Source organism: Lithobates pipiens, unplaced genomic scaffold (assembly GCF_037356315.1).
Source record: "Lithobates pipiens isolate NorthernLeopardFrog02 unplaced genomic scaffold, aLitPip1_a1.2 Scaffold_8, whole genome shotgun sequence".
NCBI lineage: Eukaryota > Metazoa > Chordata > Amphibia > Anura > Ranidae > Lithobates > Lithobates pipiens.
In genome coordinates this window covers 48,074,712-48,102,429 of record NW_027507903.1, presented here as the reverse complement: position 1 = coordinate 48,102,429, position 27,718 = coordinate 48,074,712, and the positions used below count along the sequence as shown (strand labels likewise).

Here is a 27,718-nt window from a genome sequence, read left to right as displayed (position 1 = left end):
TCATATTATATGGTTTTGGTAAATCTGAAGGAAACAATCTGCAGAAAATCTGATAGTGTGTATGGGGCTTTAGTTTACAAATGTCAAGATCATACAAAGTAATAGGAGTACGCTAAAAATAACTGAAATACAATGCGGAAGTGAATATATGTTACGTGTGTATGGGGCTTAACACGTTGAATATTTGAACAGTATAAATGATATGGAAACACTGACATCACCCACAACAAAGTAATTTTCTTGATTTACACTTATAAAGTCAACACAGCATGAAATTATCAGCCTCTGATATTTACTGGCAGTTGTAAAAAAATCACTGATATTTACAAACTGTCAGTAAATATACTGGCGGTTGGCAACCCTTCTGGGGTCGCATTAGCTGAGTGAGGGAAAGAAACGTTTCAGTAATAGTCAGTACCAGTGTGCAAAGGTGTATTTGCTTTGCAAGAATAAATCACCTCTGACGTTGGGTGTCCTACATTTGTGAATATTGCTACATTTATGTAGAACAATTACTGAGTTTGTTTTACATTCTAGAATAGGACATCTCCAGATTGTACATCATTTTAAAGTGGTTGTAAACCTTTAACTTGTGTACACACGATCGGACTTTGTTGTCGGAAAATTTGAGAACCTGCAAGCAAACGTTTGTTGGCGGAAAGTCCGACAGCAAATGTTCGATGGAGCATACATGCAGTCTGACTTTCCGACAACAAGCTCACATCCAACATTTCTCATCGGAAAATTTGAGTGTGTGTACGCAGCATTACAGACCACTTTTTGCCACAGGTAAGCCTATAATAAAACTGACCTGTAGCTACCCAGGATATCTCGTAAACCTGCTCGGTTTAGGAGATATCCCCTGTATTTGCATGTGCCAACATCATCGGGACATGCGCACTGAAGCAATGGCGCATACGTGCCAGTTTGCTTCAGTGAGTGTGCCTTTACTGGCGGCCCCATGCACATGCGCGGGAGTGATGTCATCATGGCTCTGACACAGGAGCCAGCGAAGTCACCGCTGCCCCCTGTAGTCTGGCGCATCCATCTTCTCGGTGGGTCTCGCTGCCCCGCTGCTGTCATTCGGCGAAGCCGCAATGACGTCACCCCCGCGCATGCGCACGGGAGCCGCAACTCGCGGCATATCGCCGTTGACGGCGGCACGCTCAGTGAGCCTGCGCGCCGCCGTCTACGGCGCATGCGCCGTAGACAGCGGTGCCTGTCTTTCAGCAAATATCTCCTAAACCGTGTAGGTTTAAGAGATATTTCTTGGACCTACAGGTAAGCCTTAATCTAGGCTTACCTGTAGGTCAAAGTGTGTTGTAAGGGTTTACAACCACTTTATGTGCCCTTTGACACTGGCAGCGCACGACGGCGGTGTATTCACCGCTCCAAAAGTGCTGCAAAGAAGCTGCTTGCAGGACTTTTTTTTTTGACGCCCAGCCAGCGCAGCACCTCAGTGTGAAAGTACTCGGGCTTTCTCATTGGGATTGCAGATGATGCTTCTTTCAGGTGCTTTACAGGCACCTTTTTTAACGCTAAAGCGCCTGAAAACCACCTGAAAAACGCCCTAGTTTGAAAGGGGTCTAAATGTATGACTATATTTAGCCTGTTTATTAAAGCAAAGAGCAATGCATAAATTCAATACTTTCTTTGGTCTGATTATAGCAACTTGAATTTTGATTGGTTACTGCGGTTTGAAAATCATAGTTTACTTCTTTGTTCTCTTTTTTTTTTTTTTTATTTACAAAAAAAGGACATGTTGTAAATATTATTTGGTCTTTTTCAGACAAGGATCGTGATAAAGCAAAGGAGAAATATGTGAAGAACACCTGGAAGTTGCACACACTCCACAATCAGTATATCTTGGCGGTCAAGGCAGCCAGACTGCACCACGAGCAGCACTACACCATGAGCCTGCCCAGCCTGCACGAGTCCCTGCAGTACCTCCATGAAAAGATGGTGATGATTCTGTACGTAGAAACCAAGGCGAAACAAACCCAAAGCATTTCCGTACAGCTGCACTGATTTTAATCTTCTGGCTGTGCAGACAATGTTATTCATGTTCTGTCTCCGGAATGTAGGGCAACCCTTGTCTTTTCTGATCATACCTTTGGCATGTACAGATCAGCTTTACGCAATGCTAACAATTTATAGAGGCGTGAATGTCAGTGATTGCAGTTCAGGAAGACATGCTAGATGCACAAGTTGTTCTTTTTTTGCATTATACATTTGACCTTTATTGTGTTGTTTTTTTGCTTCATTGTGAATGTAAAGCTGGTCATACACTAGTAGCATTTCATTAGAAAATATTCCTTTTCTAAACATTTCATCAATTTTCTAGTGGTTAGTGGGATAAAATCGACAATTCTTTTCACATGCAGTGACAAGAAAATGAGAAGGAGAATAATGGAAATGATTTCTCAACTGGATAAAGTTCTATGTATGAATGTGGCTTTTGTTTGGGAAAAAATGTATGTATTTAATGTGCATTTTCTAGGTACAAAGGAAACCCATGGTGAAAAATGTCTGTTATCGGGTCTGCAAGAAATTTTAAAGTGCTATTAAAGGCTTTCTTTTTTTTTTCTTTTATAACAAACATGTTATACTTGCCTATTCTGTGCAATGGTTTTGCACATAACAGACCAGATCCTCCTCTTCTTGGATCCCTCACTGAAACCTTTGGCCCCTCCCTCCTTCTGAGTGCCCCCAGAGCAAGCAGCTTGCAATACAGAAAAAATACAGAGAATTCTGTAAAAAAATGAATTTTTCTTTGTTTCCCTTATAACATTTAGCAGATTAGTAATTTTTTCTTCAGAAATTTTGGCCAAAATTTATACTACTGCATATCTTTGGTAAAAATAAGTACAATTTGGTGGATATTATTTGGTCTTTGTGAAAGTTATAGAGTCCACAAGCTATGGTGCCAATATCTGAAAATTGATCACACCTGAAGTACTGACGGCCTAATTCAATTCTTGAGACCCTAACATGCCAGAAAAGTACAAATACCCCCCAAATGACCCCTTTTTGGAAAGAAGACATTCCAAGGTATTTAGTAAGAGGCATGATGAGTTTTTTGAAGTTGTCATTTTTTCCCACAATTCTTTGCAAAATCAAGATTTTTTTAACTTTTTTTTTTTTTTCACAAAATTGTCATAGTATCAGTTTATTTCTCACACACAGCATATGCATACCACAAATTACACCCCAAAACACATTCTGCTATTACTCGCGATGCCACATGTGTGAGACTTTTACACAGTGTGGCCACATACAGAGCCCTAACATGCCCTAACATGCAGGGAGCGCCATCAGGCGTTCTGGAGCACCCAGGACAATTCTGACATTTCTGGAGAATACAATGGTGGTCATTGCTTTTTATCTCACACGGTATTTGCGCAGTAATTTTTTGAATGCTTTTTTGGAAAAAAAAACTGTTTTGTGCTTAAAAAAAAAAAAACACAGTAAAGTTAGCCCAATTTTTGCATAATGTGAAAGATGAAGTTATGCAGAGTAAATAGATACCTAACATGTCACTCTTCAAAATTGCACACGCTCGTGGAATGATGCCAAACTTCGCTACTTAAAAATCCCCAAAGGCGACGATTGAATTTTTTTTTACTGGTTATATGTTTTGAGTTACAGAGGAGGTCTAGGGCTAGAATTATTGCTCTCGCTCTAACGTTCGCAGCGATACCTCACATGTGTGGTTTGAACACCGTTTTCATATGTGGGCGGGACTTACGTATGCGTTCGCATCTGCATGCGAGCACATGGGGACAGGGGCGCTTTAAAAAAATATATTTTTATTGTTCATTTTACTTTATTTTCGTTTGACATTTTTTTCCCCAAAAATAATTTTTTTGATCACTTTTATTCCTATTACAAGGAATGTAAACATCCCTTGTAATAGGAATATGGCATGACAGGTCCTCTTTACAGTGAGATATGGGGTCAATAAGACCCCGCATCTCACCTCTAAGCTGGGAAGCCTGAAAAAAAAAAGATTCTGGCTTTGATCGTATTGGCGAGTCGGTAGAAGCACTGGAGTGCGGCGGGAGGGGGGGGGGTGTCTATGGCTGGGTATTGCAGGGAATCACTGACTATGGCTGGGTATGGCTGGGTATCTCTGAGTATGGCGTTGCAGAGAATTGCGTTTCAGAGCATTGCAGGGTATTGGCGGGTGTTGCAGAGCATTGCAGAGTGTTGCAGGGTATTGGCGGGTGTTGCAGAACATTGCAGAGTGTTGCAGGGTATTGGCGGGTGTTGCAGAGCATTGGAGAGTGTTGCAGGGTATTGGCGGGTGTTGCAGAGCATTGCAGAGTGTTTCAGGGTATTGCAGAGTGTTGCAGGGTATTGCAGAGTGTTGCAGGGTATTGGCGGGTGTTTCAGAGCATTGCAGAGTGTTGCAGGGTATTGGCGGGTGTTGCAGAGCATTGCAGAGTGTTGCAGGGCATGGGCGGGTGTTGCAGAGCATTGCAGAGTGTTGCAGGGTATTGGCGGGTGTTGCAGAGCATTGGCGGGTGTTGCAGGGTGTTGCAGGGTGTTGCAGAATGTTGCAGAGTGTTGCAGAGTGTTGGCGGGTGTTGCAGAGCATTGCAGAGGGTTGCAGGGTATTGGCGGGTGTCGCAGAGCATTGCAGAGTGTCGCAGAGCATTGCAGAGTGTTGCAGGGTATTGCAGAGTGTTGCAGGGTATTGGCGGGTGTTGCAGAGCATTTCAGAGTGTTGCAGGGTATTGGCAGGTGTTTCAGAGCATTGCAGAGTGTTGCAGGGTATTGGCGGGTGTTGCAGAGCATTGCAGAGTGTTGCAGGGTATTGGCAGGTGTTTCAGAGCATTTCAGAGTGTTGCAGGGTATTGGCAGGTGTTTCAGAGCATTGCAGAGGGTTGCAGGGTATTGGCGGGTGTCGCAGAGCATTGCAGAGTGTCGCAGAGCATTGCAGAGTGTTGCAGGGTATTGCAGAGTGTTGCAGGGTATTGGCGGGTGTTGCAGAGCATTTCAGAGTGTTGCAGGGTATTGGCTTTGATCGTATTGGCGAGTCGGTAGAAGCACTGGAGTGCGGCGGGAGGGGGGGGGTGTCTATGGCTGGGTATTGCAGGGAATCACTGACTATGGCTGGGTATGGCTGGGTATCTCTGAGTATGGCGTTGCAGAGAATTGCGTTTCAGAGCATTGCAGGGTATTGGCGGGTGTTGCAGAGCATTGCAGAGTGTTGCAGGGTATTGGCGGGTGTTGCACAGCATTGCAGAGTGTTGCAGGGCATTGGCGGGTGTTACAGAGCATTGCAGAGTGTTGCAGGGTATTGGCGGGTGTTGCAGAGCATTGCAGAGGGTTGCAGGGTATTGGCGGGTGTCGCAGAGCATTGCAGAGTGTCGCAGAGCATTGCAGAGTGTTGCAGGGTATTGCAGAGTGTTGCAGGGTATTGGCGGGTGTTGCAGAGCATTTCAGAGTGTTGCAGGGTATTGGCAGGTGTTTCAGAGCATTGCAGAGTGTTGCAGGGTATTGGCGGGTGTTGCAGAGCATTGCAGAGTGTTGCAGGGTATTGGCGGGTGTTGCACAGCATTGCAGAGTGTTGCAGGGCATTGGCGGGTGTTACAGAGCATTGCAGAGTGTTGCAGGGTATTGGCGGGTGTTGTAGAGCATTGCAGAATGTTGCAGGGTATTGGCGGGTGTTGCAGAGCATTGCAGAGTGTTGCAGGGTATTGCAGAGTGTTGCAGGGTATTGCAGAGTGTTGCAGAGTGTTGGCGGGTGTTGCAGAGTGTTGGCGGGTGTTGCAGAGTGTTGGCGGGTGTCGCAGAGCATTGCAGAGTGTCGCAGAGCATTGCAGAGTGTCGCAGAGCATTTCAGAGTGTTGCAGGGTATTGGCGGGTGTTGCAGAGTATTGCAGAGTAATGGCAGGGAATTGAGGGGTTAATTTTCGGTGAGCAGCAATGTGGGCACTGCAGATGCAGCCCACAGCGCTGCTGACACCGATCTCTTCCCCCTCCGCTGTTATGACGCCGGTTTGTTTACAAGTGATCACTCTGTCATTTGACGGAGCGATCACGTGGTAAACGTCCGCGATGAGCGGCCGTTTACCGTGATCCGTGATGGTCACGGATGCTCTCGAGTGCGCGCCCCAGGGGGCGCGCGAGAGCGGAATTCTGGGAGGACGTCATATGACGTCCTCCCAGAGTTAAACAACCGCCCTGTAGCCGTCATTCGGCTATGGGCCGGTTGTTAAGTGGTTAAAGAACAGAAATCAGCACAAGGTACATAGCTTACAGTCAGTAGTATGTGACCCTTGTACTGATGCCTCTTCTTTTAGGGTAAAGCGGAACTGCGCTGCATCTGAGCACCACAAACTAAAAACACAATTTAATTAAATTGCTATAAATAATACAAACTCCCCTATCCATCCATGTCTCCATGCTTTATTTTTCTGAGAAATCACTTTAAAAAAACACCCCTCCTAAGCATTAGTGGCTGTGGCCATCTTGAGCAAGGGCAGATGATTTTTGTAGCAATCCATCTGCCCTTAGCAGGTAGGAGAAAACCCCTTCTCCACTCCTGAAAACTCCTGGGTTGTTGACATAATTTGAGGCTCCCTCCTGTATTGATTTGTATTGTAAGTGTACTGTCTGCCCTCATGTTGTAGAGCACTGTGCAAACTATTGGCTCTATATAAATCCTGTATAATAATAATAAATAATAATTTGTGTAGCAAAGACACCAGAAAGTAAAAGTAGAAATGTAAAAAAAAAGTTCAAAACGTACATAAAATATACTTTCCTATCTATTTAATAATGGTAGCAGCATAAGGATTAAAAATAGTCAATGTTGATTGAGAGAGTGATGTTCCACTTTAAATCTTCCTGCATCCATGCCCCCCACCTCCCTAATCTTCTCACGATTTCTTTCTTTTCATATTACAGTTTCTATTGATGAAACTTGCTCTAGGACAGGCGGATGATTTAAAGGTCCAACCCCTCCATTCATAGATCATAGATAGAATGTGCTCACAGCCAAGACCAGCTCCATCTATGAATCAGCCGTCTCCCTCATAGCTGTTGTCATGTCAGCCGCGGCAGGAAGGGAAAGGGGCGGGTTGAACTTCAGAACAAGGTTAGAAAACACTCTGAAAAATGGGTCAAAGTACTTTACCCCATAGGGGACAGAACTGTAAAATAAAAAATAAATAAATGCAAAAGCAGAATTTTGCATTTAGAGGGTTGTAAAGTCTTGATGTTTTTTTACCTTAATACATTCTATGCATAATGCTGCGTACACACGACCTGACTTTTCGACGGACAATCCGACGGACCTTGCAGCTGAGGTCCGCCGGACTTTCAAACGAACTGGCTTGGCTTGGCAACACACGATCACTCCAAAAGTCTGACGGATTCTAACATGATGACGTAGAATAAGGAAGTTCATAGCCAGTAGCCAATAGCTGCCTAGCGCCGGTTTTAGTCAGTCGGACCAGTATACAGACGAATGGATTGTCTGCTAAAAGCCGAGTCTGGCGGACAAATTTGAAGCCAGTCTTATTTCTAGGTCTGCCGGACTTTTGGGAAGAAAAAGTCCGCTGGAGTCCACACACGATCGAATTGTCTGCCAGACTCTGGTTCACCAGAAAGTCCAATCATGTGTACGTGGCATAAGGGTGAGCGCAATCAGATTCACCGATGTGCTTGAGCACAGTGACTCCAGCCATTGTCTCTCTCCTCATTGGGCAGATTGGTAGCAGCAAGAGCCATTGGCTCCCACTGCTGTCAACCAAACCCTGTGATGTGGGGGGGGGGGGGATGGGGCCGACTGAGTCCCGCTGTTTGTGTCATTGGACACAATAGCGGAACTTGGGAGCAAGCCCACACAGGTGCCCCCCATGAAAAGCGGCATTCCATGGGGCGCACTTGAAGAGGAGGAGCCTGGATCGCCGGCGAAAGTCCCCAGAAGATGTGAATCGGCTGTTCTGTGCAAAACCAATGCACAGAACAGGTAAGTATAGAAATGTTTTGTTATTTCATTAAAAAAAAAAATCTTTACAACCACTTTAAGAAGAAAAGGCTGTATGACTTGCACCTCAGTAGAACATGGTGCATCCAAAGAAACTCAGGTCAAGCAGAGCCTTTGAACTGTCATCTATAGTATTCCACCGACGTCAATGGTATTCTGCTGACTTGTGTTTGACATGTCAAAACGTGTCAACACATGTCAAACGCAAGCAAACAAATCTCGTGATCTTTTCTTAGACTTATCTCACGAGTTTCTGGTCATAGTTTCTGTTCATAGATATTCATCTGAGCACTTGATACATTACCAGCCCCTATTTTGGTTGATGATCTAAGCAAAAGTAATCAGTAGAAATGTGTGAATCAATTCTTTGAAGCTCAGTGAAAACAATCACACATCCAGGAATAATAATCAGAGAATTGAGGTTCTTCTTGAAAGTATTAGAATCATCTGAAAATCAATTCACTCAGCTCTAGCAATCATGGTTAGGAATAATCTGTGTATTAGCACAGACTTTGCGTTATAGATTAGCCATGTCCATATCATGCACAATAAAGTATTTACATATTTTGAATAAGCAGTTAAAGGGGTTGTATACCCTTTTTTTACATTTTTACCTACAGGTAAGCCTATAATAAAGCCTACCTGTAAGTAAAATGAATATCTCCTAAACCTACACGGTTTAGGAGATATTCACCCTGCATGAAGCCCTTGATGTCAGCGGCTCGTGCACAGTAAAGGTCCGGCAAAGGGACGGCATATCGTGCCGGAACGGAGGACTCCCACACGCATGCATGGGAGTGATGTCATCGCAGCTCCAGCCACTGTGTGGCCAGAGCCGTGAACCCAGAAGAAACGCAGAGGGGATTGACCAGGATGTGATGCGGGGGGCTTCGTTCTAAGGTAATCATAATTAAGAAAATATTTCATAATGAGCTAGTATACTAGCTCATTTGGCCTTTGCCTTACAGGTTTTTTTTGCGGGTATCAACAGCTTTAAAGCCCTTTAACCACGTAAGGTACAATGTACTGTGGACAAACAAGCAAGCAAAACAACGTACTGGTACGCCGCTGCCTGCCTCCGAGTCTAGGACGTGCGCATGCGCACCCCCTTCTGGTTCCTTGTGGCTCAATACCAGCCCTGGACCTGTGCAAGGCACTTATTAACCACTTATGGACCGCCGTACGCCGATGTACGTCCTAACTTTGAAGAAGAATATCGTTGTTATGGCAACAGCTAGCTGCCATAACCCTGGTATCCTCTTCTTTGGCCGGCGGTCCTCTTCAAGATAAAAGTGGTCTCTGCAGCAGATTCGACTTGAGATAACTTCTATCGGTGGTTGGAGTGGGGCTCCGGTGCCCTCCGCCGCTTACCGGACCCGGCGGAGGTGATCAGATGTTGTCCCTTCCTGGGTATGAAGACGAGTGAGGGGAAGATGGCCCCCACCTGTCTCCATACCATAGCAGGTCGGAAGCAACACCAAAACATCCCTTCCGCCCATAGCTCTTAAAGGGCCAGTCTTCTTTTTTTTTTATTGCATTTTAAAGTAAATATGAGAGCTGAGGTCTTTTTGACCCCATATCTCATATTTAAGAGGTCCTGTCATGCTTTTTTTCTATTACAAGGGATGTTTACATTGTGACACAATTTTTTATTTTTTATTTTTTTAAAGAACAGTGTAAAAATAAAAAATGAAAGGTAAAATAAATAAGAAAAAATATAAATTTTTAAACGAGCCCCGTCCCACCAAGCTTGCGTGCAGAAGCGAATGCATATATGAGTAGCGCCCGCATATGGAAACGTGTTCAAACCACCCATGTGGTTTGAACACCTCCTCTGTAACGCAAAACATGCAACCAGCAGAATTTTTTAAAAGCCACCTATGGAGATTTTTAAGGGTAAAAGTTTGTCGCCATTCCACGAGCGGGCGCAATTTTGAAGCGTGACATGTTGGGTATCAATTTACTCAGTGTAACATTATCTTTCACAATATAAGAAAAATATTGGGCTAACTTTACTGTTGTCTTATTTATTTATTTATTTTAAAGTCCAGAACTCCACTTTAAGTAAGGGCAGATTAACTTACTTCCTGGAATCTGGAATCCATCTGCCCTTAGGTTGGGCATGCAGGCAGGAAGGTGTGAAATCTCCTCCTCCTCCTCTTATGAAGACTCCTGGGATGTATGTCATAATTTGCCTAGGCGTGTAAACCAGGAACTATATTTAAGGAGAACGAAAGGTCCACAAAGAAAGAGGATCAACTGGTCAACAACTTTATTAAAGGAGTTGTAAAGGCAGAAGGTTTTTTTATCATAATGCACTCCCTAATTACTTACCTGAGCCCCATCTTTCTTGCGATGTCCACAAATTTCTTAGCCATCTGGGACTCTCCTCCTGATTGGCTGAGACACAGTAGCAGTGCCATTGGCTCCCACGGCTGTCAATCAAAGTCAGTTAGCCAATCGGGACAGAGAGGGGGTGAGGCCGGGTTGGGTCTCCATGTATGAATGGACACAGGAAGCTCAGGTGCCGCCATAGCAAGCTGCTTGCTGTGGGGGCATTCGAAAGGAGGGAGCGGCCAGGAGCAGCGAAGAGCGACCCGACAAGAGGAGGATCAGGGCTGCTCTGTGCAAAACCAACTGCAAAGAGCAAATAAGTATAACATGTTTTTATTTTATTTTTTTTATGAGACTTTACAATCACTTTAAGCTATGTTAGATAAAAATAAAACAAAAATTGCAAAAACCCCCAACATAACAAAAAGTTAAAATGACAACGTTTTCAAAACCAGACAAGAAACCAACTGCAGACACCCACTCAAACCACACATCCACCACACACCCATCCAATCCGATGGTTTTATGAGAAGGGTACAAATAGTACAAATAGCTGAAGATGGAGTATGTGTTTTTTTTTTTTTTTTTTTTTTTTTTTTTTTTTATAATTCAATCTTTATTAAACAGAAGGGGGAAGGAAAAAAATAAAAAAAAGTCTGTGTATTTTTTTTTTTTTTATGTGTGCCTTGTAATGTGTTTACCTTCCTTTTGTGATCTTACAAATAAATATAATTTTTTTTTATTTTTATTTTTTTTTTATTATTTTTTATATTCTCTTTTATTTGTGTCTTCTGTGTTGGTGTCTTTCTTTTGTGTTCTCATGATTGAATATTCGGAAAAGGAAAAAAAAAGAATGTGGTTTAACCCCAGGTGACCAGTCTAAGGATTCAAAAGTAGTACAGGGCCAGACATGGAAACTAAAAAGTAACTGAAGAAATGTAAAAAAAAGTTTAAAACAAGTAAATAAAATATACTTCGCTATCTATTTCCTATAATTAGCGGTATAAGGATTAAAAATAGTCACTGTTGATTGAGAGAGTAAAGTTCTGCTTTAAGAAGGAATAACTTCACATTAAAAGCACTTAGACAGGCCAGGGATTGCTTGTTTTTTAAATCTTATTTCCTTATTTCCTATTTTCCGTGCTGACGTTTTTTTTTTCTTTTAATGGCAGAAGAGACTGTGAATGTCTCTTCTATAATAGATGCATCTACCTGTCTCTCACTTTTTTCTGTGAATGCAAACTGAGCCACTCATGCGCAGCTCATCGTACAATTTGCGCATAATTCTGTGCTGGGACAAGGTAACTCCCGTGTGAATGTGGGGGGGTAACGCATCCCAACCTGAAGACTCTGAACCTGGAAGACCAGGTGAAGATGGAGGGGAGCACAAACATTGCAATTCTGGCAAAAAGCTCCTGAGGGCCCATTTGTATGGCAGCATTTGTATGGGAAACTAGCACCCGTGTGGGTGACAATGGCAGGAATCTGCTAATTCCTGCTGCTGTTACTTCCACCTGTGAACAGCCAGCTGAAGCCGCAGAGCCCAAAGTGCATCCAGGAGGGATCACCGCAGGTAATCGCCGGCTGTTCAGACAGCCACTGATAGCTGCGGCCGCAAGGGACCTGTCATTGAAGTGTACAGAGCTTGGCGGCCTGCAGCTATCAGTTGCTGTCCGAATTGCCTGCGAATAATCCTTGCTGGATGCATTTTGGGCTCAGTGGCTGCAGCTAACCACTCACAGGGGGCAGAAATAGCAGCAGGAATAAGTAGATTTCTGCCACTGTCATTCACACCGGTGCTAGTCACCCGTGCGAATTGCGCCTAAATAGTTTATTATCCATAGTCTGGGCACAGGTGCACTTTAGTTTTGTCTGGATGTAAAAGGTATCTTGTATTTTATTTTTATATAGCTATATAGATATAGAAATATATGCAAAGTGGTGAAAAAAAAAAAAAAGCAGGAGTTGTCTCACTTCCTTTGTCTGTTTCTCTGCAGCAAAACCATTATGCAAGAATACTACGAAATAACTAGTCTGGTGCAAGAGGAAATAGCAGCTGTTCACCGGGAAATAATTAATGCCATTTCAAGTATCAACCCTAGCAAAGAATATGAAGACTTCACCCAGATGAACAGGTACACAGCTGCAGTATGCCATACTAAGTAATGCCTATGGAATTATATAATGACTACCAAGCAACAAAATTGCATACTATTATTTCTACTTCAGACTGTGGATAAATACCAACTTTGCCTAAAATACCTGTGCCATTGGGTCAGCTTGCAAACGCTGGAACAAGGCAAAGTATAGGAGACCTGATGTAGCTACCAGTAGCAGTTTCAATGTTCTAAAAGTAAGAAACTTGGTTATAAGGGAAACCAGTGACGGCCGGTGCTCCATTTTTGTGTGTGTGTGTGTGGGGGGGGGGGGGGGGGTCTCCCACTGTGGCTATTGTATTCTGACAGCAGCTGCATTTCATGGGATGCAACTGCTGCTCAACTGACAATTTTCTACCCGGCTCCTTCAGTATTTAATCTAAGAATGTCAGGTGAATTTTGAGCAGTGTATGACTAGCTTTGGTTCCCTAGCACAACCTCCTCCAACCGTGCATGCAGTGCCGCTGATAAGGCAGTACAGGCTATCCCCTATACTGGGCCCGGACCCCATCAGTTCAAAAGTGGGGCCCGGGCACCTGCTGAGCAGGAGGTCCGACTGAACTGTCTTATTGCAGACACCAATCCTCTTCTGTGTCCCCTTGCAGCACTGCCAGCTTCTCCTCTTCATTCTCCCTCTGGCTCCACTGCAGGGGGATTGGTTCCAGCACGTCCACTCCTTGCATCTGCTGTCCGGACCCCCTGTGTGCCCCTTTCCTCTGCAGTGCCTCTGGCTTCCCTCCTCTCCTTTCCTGCCAGAAGCTGCTGCAGGTACACAGGGGGATAATTCTGGATGGAAAGCAGGGAAGGGGCCAGTAAATATGTAATTTACTGGCCCCTTCTATTCCTGAAGGTACACAGGGAGCCATCAGTACCAATCATTCCTGTGTCCATTCGCCACTGAAGCATAGTAAACTATGTTTGTAAATGAGCAGGAAGCCTCAAAGTGCTTACTATTCATTCATCTGTGTAGCTGAATATACAGAGAAAAGGACTGATAAATCTATGTCCTCAGTGATTTTAGGCAAAGGGAAGGGGTCACTATTAGGCTGTATGGAGTCCCGTGATTACTAACAGCAGCCCTGCTTGCATGTCAAAGTCCTCTCGTTCCATGGGGGGAATCGAATTATTGTACGTGATAGCCAAACTCCTCTGCCCTTCCCTCACCTCCCTACATTACCTTTACGTAGCAGGTGGGGGGAAAGCTAAGGGAGAATTCTATAGGTTTTTTATTAAGCTGTACCTAGTTTCCTGATAAAACAAGACCAGACTGGGAACAGGAAAGGTCATTGGGGAAATACACTAAACTCTCTATTTATAATCATATTTATCAATTATTTTATCTAGGTCAACAGTGAGCCTGCCACCTGTAGTGAGCTTTGATACAAGTTTACTGGAAGAATCCGACAACCTTGAGGAAGAGGAACTTCAGCTGAATGACCTGACAATAGAGAGTGTGCAGCATACGTATGTATGGATGAATTTGTATAGGTGTGGCAGGGTGTGTGGAGTGCTTTTTTAATTATACATATTTCTGGTAATAACTATTCATTATTAATAAATGAAACACAACAGGACTTTTCAATCACTTCTGAAATGTTTTACCCAGGCTAATAAGGAGGTACAGTCAGCCCTCATGTACCAACTCTGGGCCCCATCAGGGTAGCGAGGGATGCAGGTAGGGGTGACTTTCAGTCCATCATTTTCCTAAACCTGAGTCCTCTCTCTCTCTCTCCGCTCCTCATCCCTCGACTGCAACGTACAGAATCCCTTGCACCCGTGGCGTAACTCGGTGGAGCTCACTGCATAAAACATTTCAGAAGATCGACTGTGAGCTGTGTAGAGGGCGCCATATTAACTGCTACAGAAAGGACCCCAGGGGCTAACTGGCACACTCTTTCCAGTTGAAGCTTAAATCCTGAAAATGGCAAGATCCCAAATATGAGCAGCAGGGGGCGTAGTGTGTCAGAGGGTGCAGAGTGTATTGGAGGATGCATTGGCACAGATTAAATGTAATGGAGGATCCAGGGGGAGCAGAATGTGGGGCAATGGGGGATCCAGGGGGTATGGAGTAATGGGTAATGGGGGTACAAAGTGTGGAACAATAGGGTAAGTGCAGAATGTGGGGTAATGGGGGATGCATGGAATGCATAATGTAGAGTAATAGGGGATGCTGGGGCGCAGAATGTGGGGTAATAGGTTATGCAGCAGGTTCAGGTTGTAGATTAATGGGGATTCAGGGGATGCAGAATAAGGAGTAATGGGGGTTATAGGGGGTACAGAGTGTGGAGTAATAGGGGCGCAGAATGTGGGGTAACGCGAAATACAAGGAGATGCAGATTGTAGGGTAATGGGGGATGCATGGAGTGAGGGGGGATTGAGGGGGCCCAGGCTAGTGTGTGTGTTGGGGGGGGGGGGGGATACATTGTGAGATGTAATGAGGGTACAGATAGAGTAGTGGGGGATGTAAGGGGTAGAAAGTGTGGAAGAAGGAGGAAGTGCAGAATGTGGGGTATTAGGGGATGTAGGGAGTGCAGAATGTAGAGTAATAGAGGATGCTGGGGTGCAGAATGTAGAGTAATAGGGGATGCTGGGGTGCAGAATGCAGTCTAATGGATGATGCAGCAGGTGCAGGTTGTAGATTAATGGGGGATGCAGGGGTCCACAATAAAGAGTAATGGGACATATAGGGGTACAAAGAATGGAGTAATAGGGGTGCAGAATGTGGGGCAATGGGAGATACAAGGAGATGCAGGTTGTAGGGTAATGGGGGATGCAGGGAGTACAGAATGTAGAGTGAAGGGGGATTGAGGGGGCCCAGGGTAGTGTGTGTGTATGTTCGGGGGGGGGGGGGGGCAGGGATATATTGTAGATGTAATAAGGGGAACAGATAGAGTAGTAAAAGATGTAGATGGTACAGGGTGCTGGTAGTTGGGGGTGCAGAGTATTGGGTAGTGGGGCATACAGTGGGTAAGGTGTAGTGGGGGGTGCAGGTGGTACAGAGTTTGGGGGTGTGGGCAGGGCTGCCAGTTGGGGGGTACTGTAAGCTCTTTGGGGACAAGGACTGATATGAATGTATAAGATGTAAAGGCTGCATAAAATTGACCATTTTCATCAAGAGTAAAGGTGAAAAAATCCCAAATCTTGAGCTGTCACCAGAAAATAAAAAGAAGGGACATTTCCCTATGAGGACACTAGTTCTGGGGACCTTGGTGACAAACAGGGATTTTCCCCAATATCTTCAATGAGACACAGATGGCAAAATAAAAACTGACAGGGGTCATAACCCTCACTAAGGCCGCGTACACACGCGGGGACTGTTCGCTCAACTTTGTCCGCTGAACAGTGTTTCGGCGGACAGTCCGCTCGTGTGTGGGCTTTCAGCGGACAGTTTCAGCGGACAGTCTGCTGAACAAAGTTTTTCGGAAATTCCGAAAAACTGTCCGCTGAAACTTTGTTTCAGCGAACAGTCCCCTCGTGTGTAGGCTTGTTCGTCAAACTAAGTTCCGCGCATGCTCAGAAAGGATTTACACGCCGAAGTTTGCATTGCAGTGTATAGGACGTCGTATTTTTCGTCCCGTCGTACGTGCCGTTCACGTCATCGCGCACGGTTTCAGCGGACTGTTAGTTCGTCGTGTGTGGGCAAGTCCGTCCATGCTAATTTTGAGCAGACTGTCCGCTGAAACTGTTTGACGGACAAAGTTGAGCGAACAGTCCCCGCGTGTGTACGCGGCCTCATGCAGGCCACACACGGTCGAATTTCAAACAAATTTTCTTTTCAAAATCAGAAAATTCATTTTTTTTCTGATCCGATGATGCCACCATTGATTTTCGAAATTCAGCCGACCAAGCCTTCAATTTCCCATCGTGTTGCTACAGAAAAGAATTTTCTTGGGCGGGAATCTTCTTTTATCTCCGTACATTTTCTTTTCTTATTACATTTCTCGCACGATTCTCCCATCATTGATTAGAAAATCGTTCGTTTTTCAAAAAATTTCCAACATGTCCGATTCCTCAAATTTTATTTCCGCACGAAAATCGGCTATTGCTGCAGCCCACTAATGGTGTGAAATTCATACGAAAATTCTTAGATACGATTTTCTAAAGAAAATTCTTTCGAAATTCGAACCGTGTATGGCCGGCATTACGCTATCCAAAATGGGAAAAAAAAGCACTCAATTAAATATGGAGTGAATAGGGCCACATCTCAACTGCGTACAATGCAAGTAGTTGCACTGCAGTGCTGTGGGCTTTTCACACTTAAAACAGGTGGTGAGGAGGCGACATAGCACATCTCAGCCACCTGGCTACCGTCCTTTAAAAGGCAATTCACTGCAGATCACTTTTCACAGGCATGGAAAGTACTGCTGCAAATGTAAAACAATCTTTAAACATGCATAATAGGTTGCTATTTTAAATTTAAATAGCTGTTACTAGAGGCAAGGGTGGACAGAAGAATGGCAAAATGAGTGTCGGTATGTCACCAGACCTGCCAGTTTACTCATGTCATTTATAATAGCGCAAACAATACAGATTTTAGATTCCGAGAGTTATCACTTCACCACTAGGGGTCAGTATGGATTTCTTTCTTTTTGGACACATTCATTATAAGGCTTTTTCCTTGGATGTATCTGAGGCTGCAATACTTTTTTTTTTTTTTTTTTTTTTCTTGATCTTGGTGGACATATATCTTCCAAGCTGATTATATAACTATAGAATTTTACTAAGAAATATTTTTAAAAAATGACACCAACTGAGTAATCCTAATTTCATTGTGTGGAATCGTCAATCCATAGGATGAAACAGTACTGATTATTGCCTTATCCACTTAAGCCCCGGACCATTTGGCTGGCCAAAGACCAGAGCATTTTTTGCGATTCTGCACTGCGTCGATTTAACTGACAATTGTGCGGTCGTGCAACGTTGCTCCCAAACAAAATTGACGTCCTTTTTTCCCCACAAATAGAGCTTTCTTTTGGTGGTATTTGAGCGCCTCTGAGGTTTTTATTTTGTGCGTTATATAAACAAAAAAAGAGCAACAATTTTGAAAAAAAAAAAGCATTCATTTTTACTTTTTGCTATAATAAATATCCCCCAAAAATCTATATAAAAACTATTATTTCCTCAGTTTAGGCCGATACATATTCTTCTACATATTTTTGGTAAAAAAAAAATCACAATAAGCGTTTATTGATTGGTTTGCGTAAATGTTATAGCGTTTTCAAAATAGGGGATAGTTTTATGGCATTTTTATTATTTTTTTTTTACTAGTAATGGTGGCAATCAGCGATTTTTATCGTGACTGCGACATTATGGCAGACAGATCGGACACTTTTGGCGCTATTTTGGGACCATTCGCATGTATACAGCGATCAGTGCGATTAAAAATTCATTGATTACGGTGTAAATGTGACTGGTAGTGAAGGGGTTAACCAGTAGGGGGCGCTGCGGGGGTTAGGTGTGTCCTAGGGAGTAATTCTAACTGTAGGGGGGGGGGCTGTGTGTCACGACACTGATTACTGCTCCCAATCACAGGGAGCTGTGATCAGTGTCCTGTCACATGGAAGAACGGGGAGGGGCTTGTTTACATGAGCATTTCCCCATTCTTCCTCACCGTGAGACGATCGCAGGGTATCCCCACAGGCATCGAGTCTATGGGACCCGCAATCACACTCGCGGAGCTCGTGGTGGGTATGCACACGCCCACAATGCCGCATGTTGAAAGGCAATGTACAGGTATGTTAATATGCCTGTACGTGCCATTCTGCCAACGTATATCGGCGTGAGTCGGTCGGCAAGGGGTTATGCATTGAAATATTTTTTTGCAGAAATAATCCTACCATGACAGGCCAGCTCTGTTTTCAAGCCAGGCGACCATTGTTCCCTCAATAAATCCGACATTAGCTCTTCCCAATAAAGCCCTCTACATCTGCCTATGTACTGCTCGCCGAATGGTTTTTCCACTTTCCATATTAAAATGTTGAAAACACAGAAAACAGATGTTCTGATCCGTGCTGGTAGAAGGCAAAAAGCAGATGTGTTACTATTACTGTGACAGCTGGATTATGATCTCGGCTTTGTAAATAATTTTCATATTTCAGCTGCAGACATTATTGTCTTAACTTTTCCTATATCAACCCCATCCCATATAGGAAAGTGGAGAAATGCAGAAAATTGTTCTGTGTACACAATTGAAAATGCTTCTATTCAGTTAGAGATCTGTTTATAAAAAAATAAATAAATCACTGTATGTCATTGAATTTGTACAGGTGTCGCAAATATTTCCAATAATGTGTCTAATGTGTGACCAAAATGTGGTATTTTCTTGGAATACCTGTATCAGTAAATACTGCATGGTGGCCACTAGTTGGAGCTGACGATCATAGGAAATAAACATATTAAAGAGGAAGCAAACCCTTATGGGTTTACTTCCTCTATGTCTCCCTGCAAAGGTAAAGCATAATGGGCTACTATGCATCGCATAGTAGCCCATTATGTGTCACTTACCTGACACAGGAGCCAGCGATGTCACCGCTGTCCCCTGTAGTCCGGAGCATCCATCTTATTCCGGGTATCACTGCTCCGGCCACTCACAGTGCCGGAGCAGCGATGATGTCACTCCTGCGCATGCGCGCGGGAGCCGCCACTAACGCCATATCGCTGTTAGCAGCAGCATGCTGCTAACGCCGATAGTGCGCTTGCGCGCCGCTATCTGCGGCGCATGCGCCGTAGACCGCTGTCACTGTCTTTTAGTAAATATCTACTAAACTGTGTAGGTTTAGGAGATATTTCTTGGACCTACAGGTAAGCCTTAATCTAGGCTTACCTGTAGGTCAAAGTGGTTTGTAAGGGTTTACAACCAATTTAACCCCCTTTGTGACAGGGGTAAAACAAATATTAATGCCTGAACACAGTTTTGCAACTGTGACATGTGTTAGTGAATCTGTACATATCATGGCAATCACAGTGCCTTGAAAAAGTATTCATAGCTTTTGAAATTTTCCACATTTTGTCATGTTACAACCAAAATTTTATTTTATTGGGATTTTATGTGATAGGCCAACACAAATTGGCACATAATTGTGAAGAGGAAGGAAAATGATAAATGGTTTTAAGAATTTTTTAAAAGTAAATATGTCAAAAGTGTGGAGTAAATTTGTATTCAGTCCCCAGGTGAGAAGGGGTCCCTAATAGGGTCCCCCTATTGCAGTGTCCTCTGTTCCCCTTCACATCACTCCCATAGTGTCCTCTGACCCCTTCCCCCATAGTAGTTTCCTGTGCCCATCAAAGCAGTGTCCTCTGTCCCCTGCACCCCCACCCCCCCACTGTAGTGTCCTCTATTCCCCCATAATGTCTTATGCCCCCCTGCACCCCATCACACACACACACACACACACACACACACACACACACACACACACACACACACTGTGTAGGTAGAACTCTCCTACCTTACACATGTGTACAGCAGAGCAGAGATTGGCCGGTATCACAGGGCTGGATGGGGGCAGGAACTGCTGAAGTTAACTTTTCACATTAACAAGCTGGTGATTGGTTGCTAGGATCGCCCGGCAACCAATCACCAACTGATTAATGTGCAAAGTTAACTCCAGCAGTTCCTGCCCCCATCCAGCCCTGTGATACCAGCCGTTGTCCAATGAAGAGGAGAGTGGTGAAAATGTCCGTGGGCCAGGTGCCTGTGAATTCATCACGGGCACTGACAGGCCGGACATTTAGCGGTGGCAGGCAGGGTGCGGCTCGCGGCCTGTAGGTTGCCGACCCCTGGCGTATAAAATTTTTGCTGTCGTGTCATGATATCAGCCTTTAATTATTTGAAATATTGTGTTTAATAAAATTTGTACTAAGATTTTAAAACTTTATCGATTTTTGAGTCTTGAACATTTGTAGGCCTAGAAAGTCCTTTAGGGGGGTGTCAGCTTCCTCTTTTTATGCATATATTGGGGATTTTGGCCTAACCCTTCACTGACCCGACCAATGTACTGGGCTTAACCCTGAGACCTAGATCAAATCCTGAACTAGCTATTTTGTCTTTATTTATTTTTTACACAAACTTTTTTGTTCACAATTTTCTCCTCTGGCAAGGAGAAAAAGATACAATATATATTTTTTCCCATTCAAGAGGAGAAAAAAAACACGGGCAGGCTGTGCAGTAACTGATCACTGTGATGAGCTATCACAGTGATCGGGGATCGGGAACTGGTCCTTCTGATTCCCAGTTGCACCCTCTAAAGCAGCACACTCTCAAACCCAGTAGTGTATAAGTGTGACCCCAGGGATGAAGTCGCACTTCCATGAAGCAGCATATATGCAAACAATCGGCAGAAAAGGGCATTAATGGGATCAATTTGACATTTGTATAGGAATTTATTTTAATAAACAGACCCCTTAGTTAGACCCTTTAGTTAAATCACCCCCCTTAACCTTACACAAAGGTTGGAAGGGGTTGTACACGTGCTGCAGTCATGGCAAAAATTTTACCTCCTATTACTTGCTGTGAAACATGGTGGTATAAATGTTGTGGATAGGGGTTGCTTTGGTGCTTCAGAGCCTGGACAGATTACAACCCTTGAGCCAACTTTGAAATGCTACATGCTCCCTCCTTGCAGTCGCTTTCAAATTTGCGGGAAAGGCACCAAGCACCATGATATAACTGGGCATCTGGTCAGTGGACCGGGCCCCCAACCACCCCCCCTCCCCCCGAGCTGAGCCCAAAACTCAGTGTGAGCTCAGCTGATTAGTACTCGGCTGAGCTTGGCTCCGGCTTGGGCAGGGGAGGCGGAGCGGCTGATCAGGTGCATGATGACGTCATGGCGCCTGGCACCTATCCCACAGATTTGAAAGCAACTACAAGGAGGTGGTGAATGGGAGAGAGGAGGACCAAAAGTCTAAGCCCTTGTACACACGGTTGGGCATTCCGATGGACAATGTCCGATAGGACCGTGTTGTCGGATAATCCGACAGTGTGTGGGCTCCATTGGACAAGTTTTCCAGCTGGGCTATAAAATTTTCCGACAACATGATCCGATTGGACTTTGTAGATCATGTGTAGAGAATTCTGATTGGACAAAGTGCCACGCATGCTCAGATCAAATTCCTAGACCAAAGCTATTGGCTACTAGCCTGAACGTAGTCCCGTCCTAATGAAATAACGTCATCACGTTAAGTACAATCGGATTTTCGGACATCTTTGTCCGACTGTGTGTATGCAACAATTTCGGACAAAATCCGTTGGAATGGTTGTCGGAATGTGCGACCATGTGTACAAGGGCTAAGACTGCAGGCAATTACAGGAGGTCAGTGTGTGACAGCTCCCGACCACATAGACTCTGGGGGGGGGGTCACTGATGTAAGGGGTGAGTGGAGACCCTAAGGTAAGGAGGACACTGTTATAAAAGTACCCCCTTATATCAGTGTCCTCACTCCCCTCTTACATCAGTGAACCCCTCTACCTTAGTGTATTCACTCTGTGGACTTTGGTATAAAGGGGAACTCTGATATTAGGGGGTCTCTGGAGACCAAAGAACCTCTTACATCAGAGTTCCCCTTTACACTGAAGTCCACAGCAATCCCTCTTACATCACAGTCCACAGTGTCCCCCTTTACATCAGGGTTCCCAGAGTTTCCCTTTACATCAGGGTCTGCAGAGATCCTTCATGGTTTCTTTCACCGGGCCCTGAGGATTCTAGTTACTCTTCTTACGCGCTTGAGCATTTTTTTTTTTCTCGTCAATTCAATGGCCAGAATAAGCTAATATTAATAATAAATAAACACCCGATGCTTGACGTGGCTTAGGCGCATTTTCAAAGCTGCTTTTCTCCTGCCAGAAAAAAGGCATTTACAAAAGCCCCAGTGTGTATGAGGCCTACCCCTTTCAAACCCTCTCGGTTAGTGTTGCCGGTTTTGTCCTTGCCTAAAAAGTGTGAAGTTCTGAATACATTATCATAATATGTTTCTTTAATGCTTTGTCATTTACATCACGTAGATTGAGTTTTCTGGAAGAAGAACTCTCCGGAGTGTCAGAAGAAGTTATTAGTAAGCAAGAAGCCATGAAACTGCTTCAGGATGATGTAACCAACGAGGAGAAGCGTTACGGAGACCAGTAAGATTTACCAATATTTAATTGATTCAATTAAATATTTTAGGTTTAAGTTTAGGTATGCACTATTTTACATAGTTACACTGGTCCAGCTTGGACCAATGTAAGTATGTATGTGCCATACCTGTGGGATCCCTGTGGAAGCTGAAAATCATTGTAGTAGTTGTTGTTCCTACAGTGATTGCTGCTAGCTTCTGGGTCCCACGCCTAGCAGCTGCCCTGCTGCTTACTGAACACAGGGGGTTGCTTACTCTGCACAGATGCCATTCCAAGAACACATTGCACTTGAAATGCATTCTCTGGCTGGATGAGGTGGAGAGGCTTGGTTGGTGACATTGTGATCTCCAATTCATCCAATCAGAGAACACTTTGCATTCCTTGAGGAAATGCAAAGGGTTCTCTGATTGGCAATCATGCCAAGCAAGCATTCTCCTAAGTTCACTAAGCAGCAGGGTAGTCTCTCGGCACGGGGCCCAGAAGGCTATCAGCCATCACTGTAGTAGCGTTGACTACTACAGTGATATTTGGCTTCCACGGGGATCCCACAGGTGTGGAACATACATACTTATCTTGGTCCTAGCTGGACCTATACAACTATAACTATGTAACTATACAAAGCAGACTATATCTCAACTTCAGCTTTAAAGAGTAACTCCACTTTTGTTGAGAAAAAAACATTCCCATCTGGGTGATCTATGTACATTGCAAGGATTTAAAAAAAAAATTTTGTTGATTCCTACCTTTTGTTTTTCTGAAGTAATCCCTGTGTGTTTCTCTGTATCCATGTGGGAAAGTATATCTAATGGGAGTGATTTCATAATTATAAATCAGTTGCTGCACCGGAAGGGCTCCAATGAGGAAACGTGCAGTGTCTGCATCCCTTTAGACATGATTTCCTATTGGGAGTTTCTCTCCAAAAATGACATTTTTGTTGCAGGGGATGCCTGAAATCTGACATGTATTCTTAGTTGAGACTTCTGGGAAAATCAGTGAGCCAATCACACATGCAGGAAATTATGTTCCTGGGTGGCGTTCTGTACACATTCTGTCTACAGAACAACTCGATGTATCCATATTGCATTTACAGAAAATTATAGAGCTGCAGATTGAAAAGGAAAGGTTGTTTTTAATAACACTCAGTTACAATATGACTTGTGTCACTATTGTATATACTATATGATTTTTTTTTCTCACAAAAGTGGAGTCACCCTTTAACCACTTCAGCCCCAGAAGATTTTACCCTCTTCCTGACCAGAGCACTTTTTGCGATTTGGCATTTCATCGTTTTAACTGACAATTGCGCGGTCGTGTGTCATTGCACCCAAACAAAATTGACGTCCTTTTTTTTCCCCGCAAATAGAACTTTCTTTTGGTGGTATTTGATCACCTCTGCGATCTTTATTTTTTGCGCTATAAACAAAAAAAGAGCGTCAATTTTGAAAAAAAATGCCATATTTTTTACTTTTTGCTATAATAAATATCCCTCAAAAATATGTAAAAAAAACTAATTTTTCCCTCAGTTTAGGCCGATATGTATTCTTCTAAATTTTTTTGGTAAAAAAAAAAAAATCACAATAAGCGTATACTGATTGGTTTGCTCAAAAGTTATAGCGTCTACAAAATAGGGGATAGTTTTATGGCATTTTGGTTTTTTAATTAGTAATGGTGGCAAGCTGCGATTTTTATCGTCACTGCGGCATAATGGCGGACACATCGGACACTTTTGACACTATTTTGGGACCATTGTCATTTATACAGCGATCAGTACTATAAAAATGCACAGATTACTGTGTAAAGGACACTGGTAGGGAAGGGGGTTAAACACTAGGGGCGATGAGGGGGTTAAAGCGGGAGTCCACCGGGACTCCGCGTTTTTTTTTTTTAAAAGCCAGCAGCTACGAATACTGCAGCTGCTGACTTTTAAAATAGTGACACTTACCTGTCCAGCGCGCCCGTGATGTCGGCACCCGAAGCCGATCTCTAGATCGTCTCTCGGGTGCTGCCGCCACCATCTTGGGTATGGGAATCAGGAAGTGGAGCCTTTCGGCTTCATTTCCCGGTTCCCTACTGCGCATGCGCGAGTCGCGCTGCGCAATAAGGACGGTCCCCGCTGCCTCTGGGATCTGTGTGTTTCCCAGCAGGCAGCGGGGCACTTGCGGAAAGGGGCGTAATCTACGCCCCTTTCCGCAGAGAGCTATCCCGGAAGTGGGTGCAGATACCTGTACTGTACAGGTATCTGCACCCCCCTGAAAGGTGCCAATTGTGGCGCCGGAGGAGGGGAGGGTTCCGATGAGCGGAAGGTCCACTTTAGGGTGGACCTTCCGCTTTAAGTGTGTCCTAGGGAGTGATTCTAACTGTGGGGGTGGTGGGCTTCCACTGACATGACAGCGATCACAGCTTGCTATGACAGGGAGCAGTGATCTCTGTCATGTCACTAGGCAGAATGGGGAAATGCCTTGTTTACATAGGCACTTCCCCGTTCTGCGGCTCTGTGACACGATCACCGGGATACTGCTGAACATAGAGTCCGCGGGTTCATCGGGCACAGTCACACTGTGCACGGTGCCCGCTAGCCCTGCCAATTAAAGGAGACGCACAGGTACGCCCATTTGCCCACCGCTGCCATTGTGGCGAGGTATATTGGCGTGCAGTGGTCGGCAAGTGGTTAAGGCTGAACTCCGGCCTTCTCTTCAGTCTTGCACAGTTGTACAGGCTCTCCTCCTGTACTGAAATAGCTTACTCTGATTTTACCGCACACTGTGAGCTTCTCACAATCTGCATTAGAGTTGCAGCAAGTCAGGTGAGCCCACTTCATTTTCTGGCCTAATCACAGAGGCTCAGCATCACATGTGGGCTTCAGCTAGGCCAATCTGCATGCAAATGCAGCCTGCCTAGGAATATCCACTACCACAGACAGACGTCCACACCAATATGAGGTTTGTGTAAGTCCTCCCAAGAGCTGGTCCACTGCTTGTATCAGGGCTGTGCGCTCTTGGGGGGAGTACTGAGGCAGGGTGCTGTGATGTTTTCAGGAAGCTGTGTACTGCCCCCTGTCAGCAACCCCCCCAGCAGCCATGATCTACCTGACCTGCATAGAGAAGCACAGAGAGCTAGGGATGGATTTTATATAAAATATGTCATGAAAATGGAAAGGTTTTATATGAAAAATGTAATCAGTTTGTTGTTGGAACGGAAAGGAGGAACCAGGGAAGGCAAAATGTGTATAAGTATTTCAGCAATATCGTAAAACAGTCAGTTTTTCAGTAAAAGAGACACTTGTATTTTTATTATAACTTAACTTCCTCTTCATTCTGCAGTATTGTAGTGACTTTTGACCCTTCTTTTGTTTGTTTTTTTGCTTATCTATTACTGCTTTGAATCTATGCAAAACTGAACATGAATTGGTTTTATTAGATAAGACTTATAACCATCAGAAGTGACATCATATGTTGGACATTCCCAAGTAATATGATGTTCTTTTTATATATTTTACAGGTTTAATCTACTGGCCAAATGTCAGTCTCTTCAGGATGCCATTGTGCACTATCAGATGTCTGTGTGTAGCAAGAAGAAGCTGCAAGGTCAGAGAGACATGGTGAAGAAGAAGATGAATGAGTTGGGATCACGAGATCCTCCTCCAGCACTTCAGTTGCAGGATGACGGCCTGTCCATCTCCTCCGTTGTGAGTTCACAACCTTTACTAGGAAAACCTGAAAGCCAGGGGAGATGTCTTCTGCCATTTCTGGTTTTAGAGAATGAATGATGAACAATACAGTAATACGGTTATAACAGGGCCGGCCCTACCATGGGTCCCGGTGGGTCCATGGGACCCAGGTGGCCATTTAGGAGGGGCGGCAATACGGGCAGACTGTCTGAGGACCCGAGGCTCCCTCCCTGCAGCGTGCAGTGTTATGCTGCTTGTGCACTGAGGCAGCCAGCTGTAGTAGTCCACAGGGTGCAGGGGAGGTGATGGGGCCGGGAGCGCCGCTGACTCAGACCCCGCCCCAATGTATGGTCGGGAGAAAGCCGAGACTGTAGGTGCAGGGGTTCGGAGTGGGAGCGGCAGAGCTGAGATCCCTGGAACGCTGGTCGTATGTGCAACGAGCTGGCTGGCAGGTAGGTCCTTTGGCTTCTCCCCAATGCGATGCCTGTGTGGATTGTCTGATGAGGCTGCATTGATGGACACTGATAGGCTGCACTGATGGGCTACACTGGTGGGCACTAATGAGGTGGCACTGATGGACACTGATAGGCTGCACTGGTGGGCACTGATGAGGTTGCGCTGATTTGCACTGATGGGAAACTATGGGCACTGATAGGCTGCACTGATGAGGCTACACTGGTTGGCACTGATGAGGTGGCACTGATGAGGTGGCACTGATGGACACCAATAGTCTGCACAAGTGGGCACTGATGAGGTGGCACTGATGGACACCAATAGGCTGCACTGATAGGCTGCACTGGTGGGCACTCATGAGGTGGCACTGATGGAAACCTATGGGCACTGATAGGCTGCACTGGTGGGCACTAATGAGTTGGCACTGATGGACATTGATAGGCTGCACTAGTGGGCATTGATGAGATGGTACTGGAGGGCACTGATAGGCTGCACTGGTGGGCATTGAGGAGGTGGCACAGATGGAAACTGATGGGCATTGATATGTTGCACTGATGAGGTGGCACTGATGGACACTGATATGCTGCACTGGTGGGCACTGATGAGGTAGCAATGATGGAAACTTATGGGCGCTAATAGGCTGCACTGGTGGTCAACTGATGCCAGATGCGGCTCGCAGCAGGAGTCCAGCGAGCCCCTTTTCTTCATTTTAGGGACGAATCAGGTCCGAATTTTTTTATAGAGAGCCAGTCGCAATCTCCTGTCATGCGAATTGGATGTGGAGAAATTCGAAATAGTGTGAACCCAGTCTTAAAGGAGTTGTAAAGGCTGAAGTTTTTTTTTTTTATCTTAATGCATTCTATACATTAAGATAAAAAAACCTGTAAGTAGTAGCCTCCCCAGCACCCCCTAATTAATTACCTTAGCCCCATCTCTCTCCAGCGATCTCCACGCGTGTCTAAGCTGTCCCAGACACTCCTCCTGATTGGCTGATA

The 27,718-nt window shown here is 44.7% G+C and overlaps 1 protein-coding gene across 3 annotated transcripts in view; it reads left to right on the top strand.

Moving 5' to 3' along the window:
* Positions 1-27,718, top strand: part of FES (FES proto-oncogene, tyrosine kinase) — a 292,890-nt gene that overhangs the window by 147,681 nt on the left and 117,491 nt on the right. For all 3 annotated transcript variants that reach the window (XM_077471222.1, XM_077471221.1, XM_077471223.1), the window contains 5 exons: positions 1,790-1,973; positions 12,334-12,471; positions 13,837-13,956; positions 22,493-22,609; positions 26,102-26,288. In XM_077471222.1, coding sequence (XP_077327348.1) covers positions 1,790-1,973; positions 12,334-12,471; positions 13,837-13,956; positions 22,493-22,609; positions 26,102-26,288 — 746 coding nt within the window. The remainder of the gene's footprint in view (positions 1-1,789; positions 1,974-12,333; positions 12,472-13,836; positions 13,957-22,492; positions 22,610-26,101; positions 26,289-27,718) is intronic.